Source organism: Lampris incognitus, chromosome 6, assembly GCF_029633865.1.
Source record: "Lampris incognitus isolate fLamInc1 chromosome 6, fLamInc1.hap2, whole genome shotgun sequence".
Lineage (NCBI taxonomy): Eukaryota > Metazoa > Chordata > Actinopteri > Lampriformes > Lampridae > Lampris > Lampris incognitus.
Genome location: NC_079216.1, coordinates 20505922 through 20529205, shown reverse-complemented (window position 1 = coordinate 20529205; position 23284 = coordinate 20505922). Strand labels below are relative to the sequence as shown.

The following is a 23284-nucleotide window of genomic DNA, read 5'->3' as shown; positions in this document are numbered from 1 at the left end:
GAATCTTGCAGGGGGACACCACGTCCAGCAGTGGAGAAAATTTCTGTGCAGTTCCTCCAACAAGACCAGTCTCATCAAGTTTCTGGTGGAAGAGTGGAAACTCCCACGATACAGAGCTATGCTGCATGGCAAGGTGTTGTACATGACCTGTGAGGAAACCTGCAACAAGTTGACAGACGATGGGTGTGAGGAAGCAGCAGAACTGCACTCCACACATGAAGAAGCTGACACCCGTCTGCTCCTGCATGCATTGCATGCAGCAAATGCGGGCTCAAAGTCAGTTATCATCACAGCTGAGGACACTGATGTCATGGTGCTTTGTCTTGGCTTCCAGAAGGACATCACCTGTCCCATCTACCAGAAGTGTGGGACTCAGAACCGCACACGGTTGTCGACATCACCAAACTGGCAAGTTCACTTGGAGACAGCATCTGTGACAGCCTAATTGGCTTACTTGCCTTCACAGGCTGCGACACTGTCAGTGCATTCGCTGGTCGAGGGAAGCTGAATGCCCTGAAGATAGTGAGAAAGCACACTTCCTGCCAAGAGACTTTTAGTCAACTGGGACAGACATGGAATGTGAGTGATGAGCTGTTCCAGAAAATTGAGCAGTTCACCTGTCGGATGTATGTTGCTAATAGCAGCACTGCTGAGGTGAACAAACTGCGTTACCAGCTCTTCTGCACCAAAAGGGGAGAGGTTGAGTCCAGCCAGCTGCCACCATGTAGAGACTGTCTCTTTATGCATGTTCAACGAGCCAACTATCAGGCAGCAATATGGAAGTGCTGTCTGCAGGCTAACCCTGTGGTGCCAAGCCCTACTGAGTATGGATGGACAGACGATGAAGGCAAGCTGGCCATTTACTGGATGCGCTCCCCACCTGCACCAGATGTGGTCTTGGAAATGCTAACATGCAAGTGTGTGCATTCATGCAAAATGCCAAGCTACATGTGCCTGTAAAATGGACTTCCATGCACAGACATGTGCAGGTTACAGACCTGCAGTAACCAAAAACAGCAGGACGGTCCAGAACTCGACTTTGAACTTGGGGAGTCAGATGATGAGAGAAATGAGCAGTTTGATGAATGAAAGTGTGATGATTCTGATGGTATTACTGTGGTAGTAGTCTATTGATGCACAGGATGTTGATTCTGGACTTGGTTACCCAGAGCTTGATAACAATAATGTAACCATATTCACATAAACCCATTGCCCTACCCATTACCATTACATATACCCACTAATGATATGGGATTACATGTATCATTGACTAAGTATATGTAAATGTCAATGTTGTTTAAAATATTAAAATAGTTCATTACCTCACTATGGTATTCCTTTTTATCATGTATTTTGATTGTGTATTTAAACAAATGTATAGAGACCAGTTTGTGACCTAACTGGCTTTGGTCTAGTTCTCATTTAAGGCTCACAATCACCTCACACAATGAAATAGTATGGGTATATTATACATTTTCTGAATCTTTACAGTCCTGTGAGTATTTCAGTTTTTGTGTTTTGTGTCCCTGATATTCCTAGATGCCACAGGGCTAAAAGAAAGTATATAGTTTAGGCGAAAATTGCAGAAAGATGTGTGTTATTGACGGGTTGAAGAGCTCAAGTGACCTCTATATTTGTGAGAAATATCCACAACAGGGCTTGAATGAAAGCTAAGAAGGTCCCCTTTAAAATGATACCAAAGACAATATTATAGAACACTGAAAAATGTCCTGACCATGAGGCTAAACCAGGATATGCACCAGCGTCTAAAATGCAATTTAGTTTAGCGGGTGGTTAACTTCATGAGCTGATAACTGTGATACAGCTGCCACTCAGGAATGGTTATCATACCAAAATATCATCTACAGACATGGATCCTTTCAAAAATTATAAGTAAGTTTTGCCACCTTGAGTGTACCGAAATATCGTCTGGCCCATGGACTAAAAGCCAAACCTTTCTAGAACAGTGAATAGATATTGCCATTCGATGCAGTCAGATGCCTTCTCAGCATCTAAAGAAATCACTACTGAATGTGGTGTGTACAGTACATTAACTAGGCGGCACATGTTATAGAATGACTGCCTGCCTGGTATAAAACCAGTTTGATCAGGGTTAACAACCGTTGGGACTACAGTTTCAATACGGGTGGCCAAGATTTTTGTAAGGATTTTGTAGTCGCAATTCAACAAGCTTACAGGGCGGTAGGAGCCACACAGTAGGGGATCTTTATCTCTTTTTTTTTCTCAAAATTTCTTTCAGATTTTTCCCTTTTTTCTCCCAATTTAGTGGCCAATCGATCCCTATTTTAATTCAAACACCCACCCTCGTACTATATGCATTCGCCAACTGCATCTCTCCGGCCAGCAGTCTCGAAGGAGACGCCTCCCCACTTTTGTGACAAGGCGACTCCAGGCCGAACCACTGTTTTTTCCGACACACACAGAGACGCATTCACGTGACGAACACAAACCGACTCCGCCCCCCTCCCGAAGACAGCCTTGCCAATGATTGCTGCTTCATCGAGTCCGTGGTTATTTTTTGATATCAGTTCAGGGAAGTACACTGATCTTGTATCCTCAACTGCCGTCTGGTTAATTAAAATTTGGTTTTTAAATGTGTTATGTGCTAATTGTAAGGGCAAGAGTGTGATCTTTCCGCCAGAAGAGGTTATTTGATTTTTTTTCTCCCGAATTTTACCTGGCCAATTACCAGCTGTCCCGGTTGCTGCTCCACCCCCTCTGCTGATCCGGGTAGGGCTGCAGACTACCACGTCTCCTCCGATACATGTGGAGTTGCCAGCCACTTCTTTTCACCTGACAGTGAGGAGTTTCACTAGGGGGATGTAGCGCGTAGGAGGATCACACTATTCCCCCCAATTCCCCCTCCCCCTTGAAAAGGCACCCAGACCGACCAGAGGAGGCGCTAGTGTAGCGACCGGGACACATACCCACATCCAGCTTCCCATCCGCAGACACGGTCAATTGTGTCCCCGCAGGACCAAGCCGGAGGTAACGCAGAGATTCGAACCGGCGATCCCCGTGTTGGTAGGTAACGGAATAGACTGCTATGCCGGCCAGCCCGGACGCCCTCATCTATCTCTCTTACCACACACCTCACCACTGTCCAACTGCCCTCATACATATCCTGCACCACTCTTACATAGGCCTCTGCCACTCCCAACTTCCTCATACAATACCACACCTCCTCTCTCGGTACCCTGTCATATGCTTTCTCTAAATCCACAAAGACACAATGTAACTCCTTCTGGCCTTCTTTATACTTCTCCATCAACATTCTCAAAGCAAACATCACATCTGTAGTGCTCTTTCATGGCATGAAACCATACCGCTGCTCGCTAATCATCACGTCTCCTCTTAACCTAACTTCCACTACTCTTTCCCATATCTTCATGCTGTACCTGATCAGCTTTATACCTCTGTAGCCACTACAGCTTTGCACATCACTCTTATTCTTGAAAATCATTACCAGTATACTTCTTCTCCACTCCTAAGGCATCCTCTCACTTTCCAAGAATGTGTTAAACAATCTTGTTAAAAACTACACTGCCATCTCTCCTAAACATCCCCATGCCTCCACCGGTATGTCATCTGGGCCAACCGCCCGCCTTTCCACTCTTCATCCTCTTCATAGATGCCCTCACCTCATCCTTGCTAATCCACTGCACCTACTGATTTACTATCCCCACATCATCCAGCTTTCTGTCTCTCATTTTCTTAATTCATCAGCCCCTTGAAGTACTCCTTCCACCTTCTCAACACACTCTCCTCGCTTGTCAGCACATTTCCATCTTTGTCCTTCATCACCCTAGCCTGTTGCACATTCTTTCCAGCTCGCTGTCTTTTTTGCTAATCAGTACAAGTCCTTTTCTCTCCCCTCAGTGTCTAACCTCTCATACAACTCGCCATACACCTTTTCCTTCACCACCTCTCTCTTTGCGTTATGCCACATCTCCTTGTGTCCATCACTATTTCTGCAGTAGTTCCCCAGCCATCTGGCACTCTTCACCCAATGCCTGTGTTAGCTCCTCCCTGAACGCCACACAACAGTCTTTGTTTTTCCATTTCAAATATTGAATCCTTGGCTCTGCCTTCACTCTCTTCCTCTTCTTGATCTCCTAAGTCATCCTACAGACCACCATCTGATGCTGCCTAGCTACATGTTCCCCTGTCACCACCTTGCAGTCCCCAATCTCTTTCAAATTGCACCTCCACATAAGATATAGTCCACCTGTGTGCATCTTCCTCCACCCTTGTACATCAATCTGTGTTCCTCCCTCTTCTTGAAATATGTATTCACCACAGCCATTTCCATCCTTTTCACAAAATCCACCACCATCTGTCCGTCCATATTCCTCTTATTGACACCATATCTACCCATCGCCTCCATTCCTTTCACCAACATGCCCATTGAAATCCACTCCAATCACCATTCTCTCCTCCTTTGATAAACTCTCCACCACTTCATCCAACTCACTCCAGAATTCCTCTTTCTCTTCCATCTCACACCCATCTTGCGGGGGCACTGACAACATTCATCTTGACACCTTTGATTCCCAGCTTCATACTCATCACTCTGTCCGACATGCTCTTCACCTCTAACACACTCTTGACATACTCTTCCTTCAGGATTACCCCTACCCCATTTCTCCTTCCATCTACACTGTGGTGGAAGAGTGAACCCACATCCGGTACTCCTGGCGTTACTCCCATTCCACCTGATCTCTTGCACACACTGTATATCTACCTTCCGTCTCTTCATCATATCAGTCAGTTCTCTCCCATTACCAGTTATAATGCCAACATTCAAAGTTCTGACTCTCACCTCCAGTCCTCCTCTCCCACTGCCTCTGGACATGCCTTCCCCCTCTCCCTCTCCTTCGCCCAACAGTAGCATAGTCTCCTCCGGCACCCTGCTGACCAGCAGTACTAGTGGCGGTCGTTGGTAACCCAGGCCTTGACCAATCCAGTATGGAAATCTGATTTATGAGCCGCATATTTAATTTGGCAAACGTTCTACACCAGGTCCCCTTTCTAACGCAACCCATCTAATGCAGTGGCTGGTCTACTCCTTGCAATTTTTTTTTCAATATGTCAAAATTCAAAATCTTTGACAGTTAAAATATCTCATTGGTTTTGTGGCATAAACTAACCGGGTAACTAAAAAATCCAAGAAACACTTTCTTGGGCAAGATTTGCGTTTCAAAATCAATCAAAATTGTCTCACATTCCTGTTTCACTCCTTTCATTGTTTTCATTTTCTGTGCATTCAATATTTTATCTCCATTGAGATTTTTCTTCAATTCATCCATATTCACACATTATACTCCATCCATACTCCTTTACATCCACCACCCCTACTTGCTCCCACTTTCCCTATGCTTCTCAACTTTAGTTTCCCAAATTCTTTCATTTTAAGCACTTTCTCAACATACGCCTCATTTGCACAACTCGTCTTCAGATTACCATCATTCAGTACCTTTGAATATAAAATCTCAATGACTCTTTGTCAAAGCCGTTGCCAAAGCAGATGGGTTAATTTTCCTCATGCTTTCCTGTGCCTTTTCACTAAATCTTATAATGGTAACATACTTTCCGGATTATTTACTCTTGACAGGCACTTCACCCCCACTTAGTGAATTATCAGCATGCCCATTATCCTCTCTTAATCTTTTATTTCATTTACCCTGTTTGCTTTAATCTGCACACCAATCTTGCTTCCGTCTTCCTTTTATCTCGTATTCTTCATCATGCTGCATCTTTATCTTCAGTCATAGTAAACCGCCTCAACAAGTATATCATCTACTGCTTTTGAATTTAATTTTGCAAATTTGATTTTACTCTTCCAGGTACTGCTGATGTCACTGCCAATCCTCCCATTTGTCTGTTTCAAAATTGATCCGATAGGGCCCTGAACCCCAATAAGCAACCCGTGGGCAGGACCTGGCCCATGAGAGCCAGGTGATTCGCCCGCGCTGACCTGTTGGCATTAACGCAGCTGTCATAACGTGAAATAAAGTATGTGTGCTCTACTTTATTTTGACTTCACCCCATACTGTACACTTGACATATGCTGTAGAGCACGCGTAGACGTAAGGTGTACTGCCAAGCAATCTTTTCCGTTTCTTCCCAAACTCAAAGTAGTTCTGCTTTAAGAAAAGAAATGATTTTGAAATCTTTGCCGAAACAATCTGATTATACTGGGGACTCAACTAAAAAATTTTTTTTATTTGTCCAGTGAGGGGTGACGAACATTCTCCTTAACTGATGAATTTGTTCTTCTAACACTAGAAGCCTAGATTTATTTAGCTCATTTCTACACCTCTAATCTGCGCTCTTTACGGTCCTTGACTAGGCAGAGCCACTCATCAGCTTAGTCACAGATAATCAATAACTGTCCTAAACCATGAACATGGCCTGCACATAAAGGTGCAAAGTTGACCAGGAAAACCGTCCGTTCAGATCAGGCTAGACTGATCAATTTTGTTTTATTTTACCAGATCACGCCAATCTCAGATAGCATCCAGATGGGGGCCACTTCAGGCAATGATGCGGCACTGATGGCCTTCTTCTGGCCCTGACAAAATGAATGTGAGCCTGAAGCGGCCAACATGTGCAATAGCAAATATGGCCCAAATATACCAAATCAAATGTGGTCCTTTTTTGGCAAAGACGCGGTGCTCTCGGCAACATGTAATCTGGATGTGACCCTGAAGTGGCCCATGTGGTAAATGGTGAATATGGCCCAAATATAAAAAAACAAATATGGGCCACCTTTAACAAATATGTGACACATGCGGCATTGCTATGGCTTGGTTCTGGCCCAGATCTGGCAAACAGGAGTGGACTGCCCAAGTGCCATCATTCCACGCATACGTGGGCCGGATGAAAGTGTCGGGTGTGGGACGGGTCCGGGACAGCAATTCTGCTATCTGGGATGCCAAGTGACATGCTTTATATGCATGCAGACCATAGCTGTCTGCAAAGCGGATGATCTCAAGCGGCACTTCAACACTATGCATGCTGCCAGTTTTAATGCCAACTACCCTATAAAATCAGATCACCACAAACAAAAAACAACAAATATGATAACATCATACAAGCACTCCATTGCTGCTATCTGTAATCAACATTGGCACAAGAGTGCAACAGCTGCATCATTGCATGTTTCATGGAACCTTGCTAAAGCTAAGAAGCCGTTTGCTGATGCTGAACTGATTAAAACATGTGCAATTGATATGGTTGGCAAGTCACATGTTAAATGACAGCAACAGCCCAAATGCATTTGTGTGTTGTCGATCATCCGATTACCCAGTCGTGAAATAATGACCCACTATCAGTGGTCTAAAAATACTAGAGGACACATGATCGATCCCCTTACCTGGTGAAGACCATTTGAGTTGAAACAGTGTGCTGTGCTGACAATATGAAATAAACAGTAATCACACTTAGCACTGAAAAGCAGTGTGGGGGTAATTATGTTCCTTTATTTTTGAGACTTAATAACAATTATTTTGCTAAAACAACCTCAAATTAATTTAAAGTGGGCGTGTAGGTGGCGTAGCGGTCTATTCCGTTGCCTACCAACACGAGGATCGCCAGATCGAATCCCCGTGTTACCTCCGGCTTGGTCCTGCGGGGACGCAATTGGCCATGTCAGCGGGTGGGAAGCCAGATGTGGGTGTATGTCCTGGTCGCTACACTAGCACCTCCTCTGGTCGGTCGGGGCGTCCTCTGGTCGGTCAGTGCACCTGTTCGGGGGGGAGGGGGAACTGGGGGGAATAGCGTGATCCTCCCATGCGCTACGTCCTCTGGGTGAAACTCCTCACTGTCGGGTGAAAAGAAGCGGCTGGCGACTCCACATGTATCGGAGGAGACATGTAGTAGTCTGCAGCCCTCCCTAGATCGGCAGAGGAGGTGGAGCAGCAACCGGGACGGCTCAGAAGAGTAGGGTAATTGGCCAGATACAATTGGGGAGAAAAGGGGAGAGAAACCCCCGCCCCCCAAAAAAAATTTTTTAATAATAATTTAAAGCAATATAGCTGCTTGCCAAAAGAAACCCCACTAATGTAAACAATTTTGTTTGGATTCAAAATTCAATCAGATGCTCATGAGGAAGAACAACCTGGCAACATGGCGTCTAATTTCATTATTGGCACCGTTTTATTGACAATGTTTCCGTTCTTCTGGGGAAAATGGTGCTATATTTTGCCTTTCAATGTAGACTGTAATGGAGTCTGATGCTCATTTGTCGAACGAGCTTATGTGATGTGATGTGATGTGATGTGTGTGTGTGTGTGTGTGTGTGTGTGTGTGTGTGTGTGTGTGTGTGTGTGTGTGTGTGTGTGTGTGTGTGTGTGTTTGTGTGTGCGTGCGTGTGTGTGTGTGTGCTGTAGAGGGGACAATGGGTTGTGGGAGTGTGGGAGGGGAAAAGCATATGAGCTTGCAGCTGCTTTCACCATCATTTAAATATTGGATACGCTTTCCTGAAATGGAAAAAAAAGCCAGTAAACCCAGATGTCACCTAAATACCAAACTGTGCACACTTTACCTTTAATAACAAAGCTGGCAGAACACCAGGACCGGCTACGGGTATTACTTCAGCTATAATGTGACCAGAATATGGTAATGGCTGCTGAGTAGTACAACTGAAATGAAGCATCCCCCCATCCACACACACACACCCACATCATCTCCAGCAGTTCCGCATTTAAAAAAACAGGAGCAGGTCACAGGGTCAGCCGCGTTTAGAAATGACTGCAAAGGCTTTCTCTAACAACGAACTTTATTGTTTTTACTAATTGTTAGATGAAACTAAAAACTACAGTCAGTTCAGTTTTTGTCATGTCCTCTGATTTAAAGTGTGCTTGTCGTTGTCATTAATCGGTGTTGTGTTCGACTGGAATAAAAGCCTGCGTACACCTGGCTGTCGCTATGGCAATGGCCCCCTGCTGCCCGGTACCGATCTACGGTGTCCGTAGAAAGACAAAAGGCAGATGTGGTAACTCTTTCTTTTTTTCACAAAAACAGGACCCCCCCCCCCCAACCCTCTCCTCTCAATGTAAATGACATTATCCACTGTGGCGGGTGCCCTATAGATGTGTTGGGTGGAGAGTGACATATTATTTTAGCCTTTGTATGGATGCTCTACTGTTTGACTGAGTGATCTCATTGTTATTTGCAGGAGGCCGTTGGATGGGCCTGAATGGAGTGTGTGTGTGTTTGTGCTGACGCGGGCCTGCAGTGATGCAGTTGGATGACTGTTTTTGGACAGAGGCAGAGAGAGAAAGCAGAGGGAAAGAGAAAGAAGCCAGAGGAGTAACAAACAGAGGCAAAAGGAACAGACCTACTTAAGATAAAAGATTGGTAGCTCAAGGACAACGAGGAACGACACACGTAACATTCAGAGACGAGTTAGAGATAGTCTGATTAACTTTGGAAGAACGTGAAAGACAACTCGCAGAGGATTATCAACAACTGAGTTACTTAAACATGGAATAAACTTGGACCTCTTCATACAAACACACACATTTTCACATCTTCTGCCTCACAGAACAGTTTGGTTTCCTAACCTGGCCTTCCTTGGGAACAGAGCGGTGGCATTATGCAGGAGTCTCCAGGTGCAATGGGTGTTGATGGCGGCTATGCCAGCAATGTGCCAGCCTTCCTGACCAAGTTGTGGACTTTGGTGGAGGACCCAGATACCAACCATCTCATCTGCTGGAGTGCCGTGAGTTGATTCTAATGGTTTCTTCATCTAGATGACTGCTTAAACTATGCTACGGTAAACTCTATAAGAGCTTTGTTCAACCTCATTGGTTTTTCCAAGGACAGCTTAAATGAAAACCAGTCAGCGAGCATGTTTACAATCTGTTTCCACCAAAAGAACACATTAATTAAAACTGACATTTTTTAAATCAAAATGATATAAGAGGGTTCATTGTTAGACTCCCTGAACACACTCAGTTCTTTTAGTCATCGAGCGTTTTCTATTTTCGGAAAAAAAAGATTCTATTACCTGATCCACAAAAAAATGTCTGTCAGCATGTGTTGCCATATCACACTGTTTATCTCACAAAGTGACTAATGAAGCAGAGAGAATTTGGAAAAAGCCTGGCTGCAAGCTGCAAAGAACGTTTGATTAAAAAAAAATGAACATTGCTCATGAAGATGAACTGGAAAATAGTGTTCATCTATGAGCAAAGTAGTGCAAGTGCTAGCATGTGTTCTGTGCCTCAAGGCTTACACTTTGTTTAAAGTCACTGTAACAAAACCTTAACCTTAAGTTCGATCCTAATGTTACATATTCCTTTTCCTTACAAGAATTGTCTCATTTGGAAAAGTCTTTATGTGCAGAATCCCACCGTTCTCATTAGGATTTGTGTTAAGATGCATGAGTTCCCATATTAATTTAAACTTTCAACTTTTTAGTGCTAAACTAACACAAAACATTGTAAATGTATTTCATTTTTAATCATGTTTGGGTCATAGATCTGATACCGTTCAGCTCCATATAAAATAAATAAATAAATAAATAGATGGATAAATAAATAAATGACTTTTGTCTTAAGGGTTACAACTCCTGTAAATGTGGCTTAAATCTTCAGAGTCTGGATATAAAATAAGTCTTGGTTTTATACTATATGGTAGTTATATCAGTGGTAACTAGAATTACCCCAAAAATATTTTCATTTTGTATGACCTTGGTATAAATTTAGCGAGAGCTACTTCACACATTAAGCTAATGCATCTGATGCATCCCCACCACATTACCCAGAATTCCTTGCTCTTTTTTAATCCAATCTTTTTGTCTAGATTTATCTTTTTATTGATATTTTCCCACTCATAACTGAAGCGTACACAAAAAAATAAAACTGGTCCCTTAAAGCTAACCTGACTACCCCTGAGTATAATTCATGTATCATGGGACAGATATTTCACCACTGCATTACAGTTTTACTGCCCATAATGGTCATGTATGAATACTGCTTGGAACAGTGGAACAGGGGGAACAGTGGAACAGGGGGAACAGTGGGAACAGTGGAACAGGGGGGACAGTGAGAACAGGAGTATTGTCAATGGTCATGTGTTTTCCTGTCACAGCTACTTCAAATATGGACTTATCACTTGTATGCTCAACCAAACTGTCCCCTGCAGTTAACCATCCATCAGGACAGTATTAGTTTTTTTTTAAATTTAAAACAATAAGAATATTATATGCACTTTAATTATACTTTGTATAAACAAATTATACTATGAATTAACAATTCAATTCTTTATTTCATAATATAGCATATGGGGGTGAGACTGTGTCTTGTTTTCTGCTATGCATGAGGTCTGTTGTTTGTACTTAAAACGAAGGTAGTAAACAAGGATACGCTGATAGGTCATGTCATTATAAAGAAAGCTTTTAATCTGTTTTTAAAACGTACAGCAGATGAATGTTGGATTGTTCCACCCTGAACCGTTGACCTTTGATGTCTCTTTCCGCTTCAATGCAGAGATCCTGTAATGATCCAATAAAATCGTATGGACCAGTTTTTAGATTTACATTGCAGTCAGACAACATTGATATGTGCCTTATTATGTTCCTTTAGACCGGGACTAGTTTCCATGTGTTTGACCAAGGACGCTTCGCCAAAGAGGTTCTCCCTAAATACTTCAAACACAATAATATGGCCAGCTTCGTTCGGCAGCTCAACATGTGTAAGGAGATATATCCCTTTCTCTTTTCTTTTCTTATCTTCTCACCTCTTGAGATTTGTCCTTTCAGCTGTTGATTTCACAGCCTCAGATGCCCTGAAAGGCCTGTTAGCATAGGTATGCTAACATGTTAGCATGCTACATGCTAGCATACAGTAGTAACTATTGTAACAGTGCCTCATCTGTTTTGATATGTATGTAGCATGTGAGAACTGAAAACACCTACAGTATAGTACATTCAGTACTTTCATTACTTACTCCAGTGCATATTTTCAGTTAAGAGGTAAATTCCTTCAAAGACTTAGAATTTTAAAATGTTACAGAGTAAACTGTTTCACTTTCAGTCAATCCGAAGTCACAATAGTATTGTATGGAGAACAAACAGAAGCCAGTGTCAATAGGTCAGTACGCCTGCCAAAGGGGTGAGCTCTCAGCACGCCTGTCATATGTGGCTGGAAGAAGCATTCAAAAATCCTGCAAAAATTGTATTCTCAATCCAGCCAACAACTTTTTGAAGAATAATTCACTTTGCACAATGTAAACTTGAAGATGACAAGCAACTTTTGTCACTTTTCAGATCAAGTTGTTTGTTTCCACTGGCCAAATGTTTTCCTCTGAATCAGTGACAAATCACTGTTTCTTTTTTTAAATAATGTGTCATTATTATCCTGCTGACCGGCTTCTGTGTTGTCATCCTTTAATGAGTCCTCTGCATACAAATATTTCTTTAATTTCTGCTTCTCTCTCTCTCTCTATGTATTCGTGTATTTAGATGGTTTCCGTAAAGTAGTGAACATTGAGCAAAGTGGTCTGGTGAAGCCAGAGAGAGATGATACCGAGTTCCAACATCTTTACTTTTTACAAGGACATGAACACCTGCTGGAACACATCAAGAGAAAAGTAAGGACACACACACACACACACACACACACACACACACACACACACACACACACACACACACACACACACACACACACACACACACACACAAATCATGTTTTGAGAATATCAACTAACTTAAAAAACTTGAAATATGATTGTTTGTGTGATAGCAATAGTAGAGCTCTAACTGTAGAATTGCTCATTTTCACTTTAAACTAAATCAAGTTTACAATAAAACTAAGATTTGAATGTCTGTAATAACTGCTTAATACTAATTATATTTGCAATGTTGCAAAATCTCCACTTTATAGTTTCTGAATACGATTTGCAGAGTTTCAATGCACTCATGTAAAAGATTCAACACACCTCTTGCAGTGATTCAGATGCTGAGATTTCTGCCACCATTTTAACAGGGGAAAGATCTGAAACTCTGAAATGAACAGCTCAAAAATATTTCAAGCCAGTTTGGGTGGGAACTAACAGAGGAATAACCAATCGTGTGTGCTCCCACAAAATGCAACCCATCAACTAATACATTAAGGCATTAACTAACAATAACGCACAACTAACAGAAACTCTGAAGTAAAAGATTTGTAACACTGCAAACATGACACTGCAAACATTGCAAGAGTTAAGCATCAATTACAGGCATTCAAATCTTAGTTTCACCTTCCTCACCTTAGTTTCACCTTCTTCTAAAATAATGGCCTATGGCATATTTTCAAGTTTTTCAAAAACCAGAATAAACTGAAACAAATATAGAATATATGGTATTTCTTAATCATTTCACACAAAAAGGTTATGACAATATATGACAGCGTTATTTGTATGTCAATAGTCATATATTATCATAACCTTTTTGTGTGAAATGATTAAGAAATATCATATATTCTATATTTGTTTCAGTTTATTCTGTTTTTTGAAAAACTTGAAAATATGACTTGGGCCATTATTTTAAGAAGGTGACGATATCTTGCTTTTAACCTTCTGAATTCTGACTCTGATTTTACCTTATATATTTGAACTCTAATCCATGATGTTCTCTATGTGCATGACTGCTTTCCTGCATGCACTTCTTTCCGTGTATCCCTGCCTGTGAGCCTGTCTGGGCTTAGTGTTTTGTTTTGTTTTTTGAGTCCACAATGTCTCACAGTACATATTGTACACTGAATTTTCACAACATGAGGAACGCCATTAATATTGAAGCGCATCCCCATTTGTACAATTCATATTTTCATTCCTCCTTGGCAAAATTGAAATATGAATTGAGGGTAACTAAAATGAAAATGTGACTATCAGGATGCTCAAGTAGTGCAGCAGGCAACTACACTAGGTTCACGGTTCATCTCCCAGTGTTGTCTCCAGCTCGGCAGAGTATTGCAGGAAGTGCAAATGGCAGTGCGCGTGGGTGGGGAGCCAGTAGAGGTACCATGTCCTGCTACTGCAATTAGCAACTCTTTGAGGTGGTGGGGAGCCTGCACAGTAGGGATAGATCTAGAGGAAATGGTTGGAGCCTCCGCACATGTTATGAAAGTAAAGAAGCAGTCATCTGGCTCCACATACATCAGAGGATACAGCTCTACATCCTTCCCAGACAATGTAAGGGTCATGCAATGTTTGAACCTTAGGATAATAGGGAATTGGACATGCAAAATTGGTGAGAAAAAAGGAGATTATTCTCTACACCAAGTCTCCTGTCTTTTATGAATACTAATAGTTTTTTTTTTTTTTAACAGTTTCCAGTCTGGTTTTAGAGCACTTCACAGTACCAAGACAGCTCTAGTTAAGGTTACTAATGACCTACTGCTGACTGCAGACAGAGGTGACTGCTCTATTTTAGTTCTTTTAGACTTAAGTTCTGACTTTGACACAGTCGATCACAGTATCCTCTTACATTACTTGGAGACTTGGGTAGGCATCAAGGGCTCGGTTCTTAGTTTATTATGCTCATACCTCTCGCAACAAAACGTTTTCTGTTGTTTTGAGTAACTCTGCTTCCTCAATGGTTCAGTTGAGTTTGGTGTCCCTCAAGGCTCAATTTTTGGCCCCCTTCTGTTTGCTATATAGCTCCCTTTTGGCCAGGTTATTGAAAATCATGATGTATTTTACCATTTTTATGTTGAAGACATTCAGTTATACATGCCACTAAAACCTACAGATCCTAGCAGCCTCGCAAATTTCACAACTTGCCTCTCTGATATTAAATCCTCGATGTCCCAAAATTTTCTTAAATTTAATGATGACAAGTCTGAGGTCATTCTGTTTGATCCCCCTAATTCCATCAGCTCTTATGATCGTTATCTTTGTGGTCAGTCAAATAGTCTTAAGCAGGCTGCTGAGAATCTAGGAGTTATATTCGATGCTAATCTCTGTTTTGATAATCAAGTCAAAAATGTTGTTCAGTCATGTTTTCTCTAGCTCAAGATAATCTCTAAAATTAGGTCATTTTTATCAGTTGCTGATCAACAAAAAGTTGTACGTGCTTTATCGGTTCTCTGCTCGATTATTGCAATGCACTTTACTTGGGTATCAGCCAGGGCTCACGCCACCATCTCCAGTTGGTACAAAACGCCGCTGCTCAACTCATTACCAAAGAGGCATGATCACATCACTCCTGTGCTTGTCTCCCTACACTGGCTCCCTTTTAGATATGGAATTGATTTTAAAATTTTATTGCTCACTTTTAAAGCCATAAATGGTCTCGCTCCTAAATACATCTCTGATTTATTTACCTGGTATGCACCCTCTCAACCATTAAGATCTGCAGATGGAGCCCTGCTGGTTATTCCCAAGTCACGGTTTGTCACAAAGGTTGATCGGGCTTTTACTGTTAGACCCCCCACACTAAGGAACTTTCTTCCGACTGAACTCAGACACACTAAGTCTTTAGCTTCTTTTAAATCACTTCTTAAATCTTTTCTCTTTGTGAAAGCTTTTGGAAATGTTTGATTTTTGTTTTTATTTATTTATACTGTTTTTATTTTTATTCCTATTTATTTGGTCTTATTCATTTATTGTTTTTACCTTATCTTTGCGCATGTGCTTTGGTCTTATTCTAATTTTTGCCTTGTCCGGTTTTATTTCTTTTGTAATTCACTTTGTAACATTGTTAAGAAAATGCTGTATAAATAAAGTTATTATTATTATTATTATTCCACATTTCCTTTTCATTTTTGATGTGGGTCAAGTAGGTTACATCAAAACTTTGTCAGTTTGTCAGGTAAAGTAGAATTTTGCGGTGTGTTGTCAATTCAGTGTGCACACAGAATTGACAACACAACAAATATCTGCTTTTGATGCAGCTTCTGCTACTCTGCTCTGTAGAGTAACAAAATCTTAATAGGTACACTATTCAAGGAAAAGGAAAAGAATGCATTGGCTATCAGTAATAAACTGAAAACTGAGAGAATACTTGCCTTTGTGTTTGCATGACTAAAACAAGACCTTCTTGTGTGCCTTTGTATCCAGGTTTCAATAGTAAAGAGTGAGGAAACTAAAGTTCGTCAAGAAGACCTTAGCAAGCTGCTGTATGAGGTCCAGCTTCTCAGAACACAACAGGACAACATGGAATGTCAGATGCAAGACATGAAACAGTGAGTGGAGATTGTGTGTGTATACGTGTATGTTAGATAAGACAAAAAAAATGATAGAATAAATTGTAATGTCTCCAAAAGGAATACTGTCTTGGGCATGTGCTACATAAGTATTAAAAAGAAGACACAGTTTACAACACATTGCCATGCACAGTGCAGGACATATGTTATACAATAAAGGACAAAAAAGAAAAATAGTAACAAACAAACCAACCAATAAATAACACAGTTGAAAATATACCGTGCAAGTATTACACTCAGACAATGTGACATAGCACACTATTTTAACTTTTCCGGGTGTTTAGGGCTCTAATTGAATTTGGGATGAATGAACTTTTACATAAAATGTATCTGTACTGTGGCAGTCTGAACCTTTTGCCAGATGGTAAGAGCTAATCTGTGTGAAGGATCTTTGAGGGGTCAAGAAGCTATCTTCCAGATGCTCTAATAGCATAGCAGACTATTACACTAGTGTCCTAGTACCGAGGCTCTTGTCTGAATCTTGAACTTGCCTTCAGCTTGGCTAGATGTTGTAAAGAGTGCAATTGGCAATCCTCATGGGTAGTGAACCAGAAAGGGTTCTTATCATTGCAACAAGTGACGCCTACAGCTGGGGATGGATCTAGGGGAAATGTCTGAATGCATTATGTTCTCCCAGAAAAATCTGCAGCTAGCTGGTGAGAAGAGGCAGTTGGCTGGCTCCACGTGTATTGGTGGAGACACATGGAATTATTACCCCATCCCAACCCCTGTAGGTGTCATTCGATGATGAGACATGGGGACAGTGAATTGGGCATGACTAATTGTGAAGCAAAAAAGGAAAAATAAAAAAGGAAGGAAAAAAAAAGAATGATTAGACGCTGCTAATTTCTGAGGATAATGGTGTATCCCATAGTTTTCCTGGCAGCCTGTATGAGAGAATCGACTTTGGCCTTTATTTGAGATGTCAGGGCTACCAAACCAGACACACATTCCATGTCATATGACGCTATCACAGAGCAATAAAAAATAAGCATGATGCTTTTCCTCCACATAAAACACCCTTAACCTGTGGAGGAAGTGCATTCTCTGCAGCAGATGTGATCAACATGGACACTAATTTTATGACGAGTCAGTGGACACTCCCAGGTACTTATAGGATCTAACTTCAGTAATGCTTGTGTCATGGATGACAAAGGTTGTGGTCACCAACAGACTTGGGGTCAGATATAATCTCTTCAGTCTTGTTGTGTTAAGGACAAATGTGGGACTATCAATCCACTCTTCAAATGTACACATCTGAGAGCAAAATGCAGAAACTGATGCACTTTTCACAAAACCAAGAATAGCAGTGTCAAAAGTGTTGCTGCAGTTATTGATGCACAATGAAAAGAGAATGGATGAACTGACACATCTATATATGTGGGAGTGCTGTATTGGTGTGCATAGTCTCTGATTGGATTTATTAACTCTGACCTGCTGGGTAAAATTCATGAGAAATGAGTAATGCCATTAAACAGTGAAAGGATATATGTGTTTGCATCCTTGAATTCTGTCTCATTCAATAACTGAATGAAATCCAGCTTTTCTGTTCAACAGACAAGGCTCCAAGCACTGGAAAACCAATTTTACTCAGAGCTTTGGTTTTGTTATTTGCCTTTTAAAAGCCACACTTAAGTTACCGTTGATAAAATAAGCGAATAAAATACACAATCTATCCATCCATCCATTATCTGAACCGCTCATCCTGCTCTCAGGGTCGTGGGATGCTGGAGCAGTTTTCAAAAATGATTGTTTTGTTTAAATCTGGCCCCTTTAAAAAATGTTGCCTCCACACCATAAAGATTTTTATTTGTGTCCAAACTTTTAGATGAAGCTCATAAGGACATTTATTTCTGAGTGGTTGTTAAAAAAAAAAGGGGGGGGGGTTAAGGTTTAAAAGGTCAGTTGGGGGACCAGGTAAGGACTCTGGCAAACCAAACATAATGTAACATGTCAACAAGTCAAGCCAATTTGGCACTCATTTCAATATCTCTTCTCTGGGCATTGTCCCAGGCCATAAATCTCCTTTTTTCTTTTTTTTTAAGGGATTTTAGTAACAGTCTGAGTACTAGTCTTTCCAGTTTTCTCACTGTGACAGATTCTCAATTATCAGATAGAGAAATGGTCTGGACTGTTGACAACTGGAATGTCTGTGTGCTGGCACAACCGCTGTTAACCACATCACACCTCCACACCCAGATATATTTGGATCTCTGTGTTTATATATATATATATAACTTTGTTAAAAGAAACACTTAACGGTAGGGAGAGTGCTCAACAAATTAGCAAAATAATCAAATGAGTCAAGTAAATTCTTTATGAGACAGTACAAGCCTGTTTCATGCCATAAGCAATCATCAGCTGTCATTAAAGCAGCTGATGATTGCTTATGGCATGAAACAGGCTTGTACTGTCTCATAAAGAATTTACTTGGCTCACTGGATTTATATATATCTATAACTTAGAAATGACAGCAGAAGATAATTTATTTTATTTTTCATTTTTTGTGCGTTTACTTAAAACAAAGGGTTGATATTTATTTGAGGGAGGACACGTTCCAGTCCATTAGTTAACTGTTTGGACCTAGGTAGCATACTGCTACCAGACTCTTGAATACATTTCCTGTTACAGTACAATTTAAATCTAGTCTCTGATTTATTTTTATTTAAAGAGGGAAAAATACATACTTGGTTACATACTGAATAAAAAAAAATTGCCATATTTCTTTTAACAAAGTTATATATATATATATATATATATATATATATATATATATATATATATACAGTGCATCCGGAAAGTATTCACACCCCTTCACTTTCCCCACATTTTGTTATGTTACAGCCTTATTCCAAAATGGATTAAATTACTTTATTTTCTCATCAATCTACACACAATATCCTGTTTCATCCTGTTTCCACTGATCATCCTTGAGATGTTTCTACATCTTGATTGGAGTCCACCTGTAGTAAATTCAATTGATCGGACATGATTTGGAAAGGCACACACCTGTCTATATAAGGTCCCACTGTTGACAGTGCATGTCAGAGCAGAAACCAAGCCATGAAGTCAAAGGAATTGTCTGTGGACCTCTGAGACAGGATTATATCGAGGCACAAATCTGGGCAAGGGTACAAAACAATTTCTACAGCTTTGAAGGTCCCGAAGAGCACAGTGGTCTCCATCATTCGTAAATAGAAAAAGTTTGGATCCATCAGGACTCTTCCTAGAGCTTGGTCGCCCAGCCAAACTGAGCAATCGGGGGAGAAGGGCCTTGGTCAGGGAGGTGACCAAGAACCCGATGGTCACTCTGACAGAGCTCCAGCGTTCCTCTGTGGAGATGGGAGAACCTTCCAGAAGGACAACCATCTCTGCAGCACTCCACCAATCAGGCCTTTATGGTAGAGTAGCCAGACGGAAGCCTCTGCTCAGTAAAAGGCACATGACAGCCCGCTTGGAGTTTGCCAGAAAGCACCTAAAGGACTCTCAGACCATGAGAAACAAGATTCTCTAGTCTGATGAAACCAAGATTGAACTCTTTGGCCTGAATGCCAAACGTCACATCTGGAGAAAACCAGGCACCTCTCATCACCCCGCTAATACCATCCCTACAGTGAAGCATGGTGGTGGCAGCATCATGCTATGGGGATGTTTTTCAGCGGCAGGAACTGGGAGACTAGTCAGGATCGAGGGAAAGATGAATGGAGCAAAGTACAGAGAGATCCTTGATGAAAACCTGCTCCAGAGCGCTCAGGACCTCAGACTGGGGCGAAGGTTTACCTTTCAACATGACAATGACCCTAAGCACACAGCCAAGACAACGAAGGAGTGGCTTCGGGACAAGTCTGTGAATGTCCTTGAGTGGCCCAGCCAGAGCCCAGACTTGAACCCCATTGAACATGTCTGGAAAGACCTGAAAATAGCTGTGCAGCGACGCTCCCCATCTAACCTTACAGAGCTCGAGAGGATCTGCAGAGAAGAATGGGAGAAATACCCCAAATACAGGTGTGCCAAGCTTGTAGCTTCATACCCAAGAAGACTTGAGGCTGTAATCACTGCCAAGGGTGCCTCAACCAAGTACTGAGGAAAGGGTGTGAATACTTATGTAGATGCAATATTTCAGTTTTTCATTCTTAATAAATTTGCAAAAATTTCTACAAAACCTTTTTCACTTTGTCATTATGGGGTATTGTATGTAGATTGATGAGAAAAAAAGGAATTTAATCCATTTTGGAATGAGGCTGTAACATAACAAAATGTGGGGAAAGTGAAGGGGTGTGAATACTTTCCGGATGCACTGTATATATACACCTTTCTTTCTGTAATTGATTATGGTGATGTAGTCTGTATGCAACTTTTACATCTGTCTGAAGCCCCTCTACACCCCATTTACCTCTGCGCTATTCATTTTCAAGATTTAGTCTATTGTCATTTTCACTATGTACCTGCGCACATAAATAAAAACAAAATGCCGTTTCTCCCAGCCCAGAGCAGTGCAACAGAGAAGACAAAAATACACATCCAAAAATTTCCTAAAAACGATACCACTAAAAACATAAAAACAGAGAGACATAAAAGCAGAGAGTTTTTTTTATTATTATGGTTGACAGCGTTCACGCACATCACTGTGTATTACACCTAAGTGTAACTTCAATATCCCTGGTGATTATATATAACACGGTCTTCCATTTATTTATAAAGCATTGCTACAAAAATGACCTCCTTATCTTACCCACCCATCCTAGTACCGAAATTTGTCTTACTGCACTCATTCTCATGATAATGTTCCTCTTAAAATACCAAGGATAAGATCTAACTAAGGAAAATCTACCTTGTGTCCCAGGCTTGGAACAAACTTTAGCATTTTCTTGGGCCCAGAACACTTATTACATAGTCATGGTGTGCCTCACTCATTGCAGCATTACCACAGACTGTATGTTATAGCTTTTAATCATTCTGTCAGCTGTATTTAATCTTTTTGTGTTTGTATGGATGTAAACTCACACTTATCAAGGTTTTTTCTTCCTTGCTGTTATATTTATTTTATATGCTGAAACCTTTTCAACAGGGTAATCCTGAGAAAGAGAGCTTGCTCTAAATGAGTTTTGCCAGTATTGAATTTGAGTTAAGTTGGATAATGGAATCATCTGCAAACAAAGCTAAATATGCTTGGTAACTGTATTGTTAACACTACAGAAGAGCAATGGGCCTAAGTAACATTCCTGGGGATATCATACTGTATCAGCGTTGCAAGATGTATGATAATTATCGTATTTGTATGATAATGTTGCCCTCTGTACGATGTACGATCAATAATGACAAAAAGTCCCATAATGTACAATAATTTGGTCATTATCATTATTATTATTGATCGTACATTGTACAGAGGGCAAAATTATCGTACAAATACGATAATTATCATACATCTGGCAACACTGTACTGTACTCTCCTCCGGGCAGAAAAACTACCATTAAAGGCAAGGCAAATTTATCAATATAGCACATTTCAGCAACAAGGCAATTCAATGTGCTTTACATAAAAGGCATTAAGAGAAGCAACATAAGGCAATAAAAAGATATTTAAAAAAAATAAAAAGAGAGTAACATTTACGGTGCAGTGTAAGATGATAATCAAAAGCTCAAATTTTAGTTAATAAAAAGCAGCGGCAAAGAGGAAAGTCTTCAGCCTAGATTTAAAAGAACTGGGAGTTGTAGCAGGCCTGCAGTTTTCAGGGAGTTTGTTCAAGATATGTGGTGCATAAAAACTGAAAGCTGCCTCTCCATGTTTATTTTTGACTCTCGGGACAGAAAGCACACCTGTCCTAGATGGTCTGAGCGATCTGGATGGTTCATAGTGTAGCAGTAGATCAGAAATGTATTTTGGCCCTAAACCATTCAGTGCCTGTGATGGCCTGGCGGCCTGTCCAGGGTGTCTCCCCGCCTGCCATCCAGTGACTATTGGGATAGGCCTCAACATTCCCGCGACCTTGAGAGCAGGATAAGCGGTTTGGATAATGGATGGATGGATGGACCATTCAGTGCTTTATAAAAAAAAGGCTCAGCGTTTATGTTTTTTATCGATTTTTACCGAAAAATGCCCAGACTTTTTAAAAGGAGCAGATCGGTTTAAACTGATTTTCACCCGGATTTTATGTTTCCATGGATCCAAAAGTTGTTCCTGTTCATGTGAGGTTATGTAACAGTGTCCTGTTGTGGTGAAATTCAGCATGCTGGATGACTTTGAAAAATAAAAACCGAAAACACTGAGCCTTGTTTATAAACCAAGAGCAGAGTTTTAAAATCAATTCTTTGATCGACAGGGAGCCAATGTAGTGACCTCAGGACTGGAGTGGTGTGATCCACTTTTTTGGTCATGGTAAAGAAAAACTTTTGTCCCATAATCATAAAATTTGGTGGTAACAGCATTTCATTATGCAAAATCTGCAGCGCGGTGATCAGAACTCATTCTTAAAAACACTGTTATGGAAGCTACCCCTGCGGAGACACTCTAGCATGGTGTTATCTGTGGTGCCCTGGGTGAAAGCCAATTAAAATCAAGATGTCAATGATTTTCCAATGACTGTCAATTATCCAACCCGAAGATAGCGCCTTCCCACCCCCCCACAAAACTGTCGATAAACCACTCATGAAAATTAAAGTTGAGAACACTGTCTAGGATGAAGCTCACAGAGAGAAGAGAGGCATTCTCAACTCAGAGTTGCTCAAGGTGATTATCCATGGTTAAATAACAGGGGGAGAGGTGACATCTTAAGCTGAATATTGTTAACAATGACGCAAAGCCTGTGTCTGGTTCAAGAAAATTGTGGATAGCAGTGTTGATTCTCAGTGTGATCAGCAGTACAAGCGATCCTTTTACATCATAGGGAGTCAATTGCTCCGCTGTTTATATTGAAATTATAACTCAATGCAGCTGCAACACCTCTCAGATCATCCAAGGTTGGTGGCAAGCACAATGAATTGCCAGTTATGCCAATTCAATGCTTAGTGCTTGGCCCACTCCTTTTAACACACTCTTTTTTTCCCTTTTTCTCCCCAATTATACC

At 41.0% G+C, this 23284-nt stretch overlaps 1 protein-coding gene across 1 annotated transcript in view; it reads left to right on the top strand.

The window, feature by feature from the left end:
- The first annotated feature begins 9622 nt into the window (after window positions 1-9622).
- hsf4 (heat shock transcription factor 4) overlaps window positions 9623-23284 on the top strand; it is a 52669-nt gene continuing 39007 nt past the window's right edge. The window contains exons 1-4 of the mRNA XM_056282366.1: window positions 9623-9748; window positions 11616-11724; window positions 12494-12621; window positions 16075-16199. Coding sequence (XP_056138341.1) covers window positions 9623-9748; window positions 11616-11724; window positions 12494-12621; window positions 16075-16199 — 488 coding nt within the window. The remainder of the gene's footprint in view (window positions 9749-11615; window positions 11725-12493; window positions 12622-16074; window positions 16200-23284) is intronic.